The sequence below is a fragment of the Caenorhabditis briggsae genome (genome assembly GCF_000004555.2).
Source record: "Caenorhabditis briggsae complete genome, chrII, whole genome shotgun sequence".
Classification (NCBI taxonomy): domain Eukaryota; kingdom Metazoa; phylum Nematoda; class Chromadorea; order Rhabditida; family Rhabditidae; genus Caenorhabditis; species Caenorhabditis briggsae.
The window spans coordinates 14566586-14570614 of record NC_013486.2 but is presented as its reverse complement, the minus strand read 5'-3'; the positions used below and the strand labels follow the sequence as shown (position 1 = coordinate 14570614).

Here is a 4029-nt window from a genome sequence, read left to right as displayed (position 1 = left end):
TGCTCTGGGTTCTTCAAAATCGACTTCAGTGGAACCTTCGGAGCTTCTGGAGCTTCTGAAGCCTCCAGAAGCCGTCGTCGATCCTCCTCCAGAAGACGTTCCAGCCCTCCATCCTCCTTCAGAATTGTCTGCTCCTTCCGAACGTCATCAGCATTCTGACGACGTTGGGCTTCTGATTTTTCAAACATTTCATCGAATTCCGGGTCGGAATCTTGGGAAGGCATTTCTTCATCGTTGTCATCTCTAGAAGTGCCTTCAGAATCCTTCTGACAGCCTTCGGATTCTGAATTCGTAGACTTGGAGTCATACTCATCGTCGGCATCGGCTAAAATGGGAGGTGGAGGAGATTTCAGTCTTCTTCTGGGAGGTGTTGGATCTTCTTGAACCTCTCTAGAAGACGTTGAAGCTTTTGGAACCTTCTTAGAAGACGTTGAAGCTTCAGAATCTTCTACGACATCTTTCTGGACCGTCAAGTTCGTTGTATCGCCTTCTAGCACTCGAATAAGTTTCTCCGATCTTGGTTCTGGACGTATTTCTCCCATGATGACGTCATCAATTGTCTCCAGAATCCGTTTTTCCTTTTCAGAATCCATCGGCTCGTCTTCCGATCCATCAGACATCTCGTCGTGGAACATTAGCCGTTGGACCACCTTTTCAATAGTTTCCAGAATGTTTTCTTCGTTGTTGGCTTCAGGAGGTCTTAGACTCTCGACGACTTCGTCGATGAGGTTCCGAATTTTTTCAGAGGCTTCTGGATCCACTGGCGTCGGAGAAAATGAAGTTGAAGGCAGCGTAGTGACTTTTGGAGCCTTCAGAATCCTTTTCGTGGCTTCTGGACCTTCAGACGCCGTTGAAAATGTATAAGAATTGTGACTGATGGGTTTTGGAGGCTTTGAAGACGTCATCTTGACTTCTGGAAACTTTGAAGATGTCATCTTGACTTCTGGAGTCATTGAAGACGTCACATTAACTATTTGAGCCTTCTGGAGCCTTTCGGTAGCTTCTGGATCCTTTGACGTCGTTGAAAATGAATTTGAAGACGTCATCTTGATTTCCGGCTTCTTCAGAATCCTTTCAGATAACGTGAAAGGAGCCGGAAAGTCTTCTGAGCTCACAAATATCTTCCTGTAGGACTTTGAAGCTTCATAATCGTTCGAAATGACTCCTGGACGCTTCAGGACTTCTTTAGATGAAATCGAGCATTCAGAATCCTTCTCCACGTTTTTCGATGGCTTCCGAATCCTTTTAGATGACGTGGCTGATGACGTGGATGGTTCAGAATCTTCTATAAGTTTTCCAGTAAACATCCGATTCAGCAATTCAAATTCCCGAGTTTTACGATCTTCAGGATTGGGATTATCAAATATTGGCGGACGTCCGACTCCACGTTTGGCAGGTTTTTTGAATATTCTGAAAATTGAGAATTACAGTAATCCTTAAGAAATTCAGTAATTTGGAAATTCAGATATTCAGGAATTCAGAAATTCTGAAACTCTGAAAATCTGAATTCAAAAATTCAAAAATTAACTAACCTCACAGATGAAATTGGTTCATAAAAAACCATATCCGGAGCGACGAAGGCAGGCATCTGAAAATTAGGAATTTTTAGAATTTTCAGAATTTTTAGAATTTTTAGAATTTTTAGAATTTTCAGAGTTTTCGAGAATGCTAGACTCTTGAATTTTGAATTTTCAGGATCTCAGAAACCCAGAATCTCGAAATTTCAGAATTTGAAACACTCACCTCAAAATTCTGAACCTTCGGCTGCACTTTGGGGACGTCAGAATCTGTCATCTCGTTGTTTTTGATCATGTTTCTGAAAAAAAGCACTTCATTTTCCTTCTTTTTCTAATCTTGAGGATCTTGATAATCCTCTGATTCTAAAAATCCAAAAAAAAAAACGACTCACCCTATTTTATTTGTCTCTTCTGTCATCGTGACATCCATAGTTGACATTCCCTGGCCATCTGATGACATTATTTCTGGAATTTTAAGAAATTGAGGAAAAAATAGTTTTTACAAACTTTTTTAATTACAAAATCGACAAACGTTCCTACAATTCTGTCTAAAAATCACATTTCTAGCGCTTCTAGGAACCGAGATAGAGCCGCTTCAAGTTAAGGAGGCTAGAGACGCAGACGACAAGACACGCTGCGTCTCTAACCTCGGAAACTTCAAATGACCGTATCTCGAGTCCTAGATTAGCTAGGAAGTTGGTTTTTGAACAGAATTGTAGGGTTTAAAATGGATTTTCAGATTTTTTTATGGAAACATTGGTTGATCCATGTCCTCCCTCTTTTAAATGCCCAAAATCCTAGGAGTCGAAAAATCGAAATTTTGAAAATCTGGTGAAAAATGACCTATTTTGAAGTCCTACAAAAGTAGTTCAGATTTTTCCAATTTGTTTGAAATTTTTAGATTATACCAGGTAAAAATAGAGCTTCAATTTTGTAGTTGACAACTTTTTTGTACTTTTTTTGGTTTTCGAGATGTGAGTTTTCAAAAATACCGTATAATTAGATCATAACTTCTTTCAAAATCGAGATTTTCGAATAATTTAAATTGGAAAATGTTAATCTTAAAAAGCGCTACAAAATGATATAAAATTCAACTATCTACAAACTCCGATTTTTTGTAAATTTCGATCTTTTTGAATACAAGACAAAGGCAACTGAGAAATAATTCTGTTTGGGTTTGAAAATAGACGAAAATTCCTACAATTCTGTCTAAAAATCACATTTCTAGTGCTTCTAAGAACCGAGATAGAACCGCTCCAAGTTTAGGAGGCTAGAGACGCAGACGACGAGACACGCTGCGTCTCTAACCTCAGAAACTTCAAATGACCGTATCTCGAGTTCTAGATGAGCGAGAAAGTTAGTTTTTGAACAGAATTATAGGCTTTGAAATGGATTTTTAGATTGTTTGGGGAAAATAGTTGGAAAATGTACAGTACCGGTCAACAAAACGTATTTTTCAGTTGATCTCTGGCAATTTCAGAAGTCTGGAGCTCAGTTATCAAGTTTGTGATCTCTTTGAAATGTTTGGAGAGTGTAAAACAGACCTAGATTGAAAACTTTGATTAGCAGAACTTTTTGAAAATTCGTTTTTTTTCTGATTTTTTGAAGACACCCTTGAAATGGTCGAAAGATGCCTAAATAGTTTTGTAATCAGAATTGCTTTTCGAAATAGCAGAAACGGTTCAAAATTGGCTTGAAAACAAACTGAAGATGGACAAAAAATCTAAGAAAAATCAGAAATTTTAAACAAACTAAATAAGGTTAAAAACAGCTGAAATAGCCAGACAACGGACAAAAAACGGATCAAAAACCAGAAGAGAACATTTTGAAACTGGCCTAGAATGAAAACATTGCATTCACAGAATTTTACGATAATTCCTAGTTTTTGAGTTTTTGGCCCAGTGTTTGTGCTGAAAATGTGAGGAACCGACAAAAATTTGAAAAACTAAGAATTTTCAAAGTTTTCAGTGAATGCAAAGTTTTTAATCTAGGCCTGTTTTACACTTTCCTAAATTTTCAAAGTGATCGCAGACTTGACTGCTGAACTCTAGACTTCTAAAAATGCCACAAAATCAACGGAAAAATACATTTTTATATCTTATTGACCGGTAGTGCATACATATGTACCTGGGATTATTTTGTTGTCCTTCCTCTTTCTCAGCATGTGTGTATGATGAGGGAGAGAGAGAGAGAGGCACAGGAAAGGGGGAGAAGGTACTGAAGGAGTGCAAAGGCTCTGCGATGGCTACGAGCGGTCAGAAGACGTCTTGCTAATGAGAGATGAAGAAAAGGGACATATGTCTGTGTTGCTTGATGACAGGTGTTAGAAGGAACGGGGGTTGAGTGAATGATGGGGGAAGAAGAAGAAGAAAAGGAGGAGGAGGAAGAAGAAAAGAACAAATCGCGTAAAAGAGAATTTGAGAGGTGTAATAGATGGAACATTTTTTTCGGGAAGGTGAGGATTAAAGGAGGACTCCGACCAAAAATTTTTATTGCATTAAAATGTGTTAAA

General features: G+C 38.3%; 1 protein-coding gene across 1 annotated transcript; it reads right to left on the bottom strand.

Annotated features, from left to right (window-relative positions):
- Positions 1–1516: 1516 nt before the first annotated feature.
- On the bottom strand, positions 1517–1977 carry CBG24138 (the record flags this gene model as incomplete). The annotated part of the gene is made up of 3 exons (XM_002648062.2): positions 1517–1588; positions 1744–1816; positions 1910–1977. 3 exons carry the CDS (start codon positions 1975–1977, stop codon positions 1517–1519), a joined length of 213 nt encoding a protein of 70 aa, XP_002648108.2.
- Between the last annotated feature and the right edge of the window lie 2052 nt (positions 1978–4029).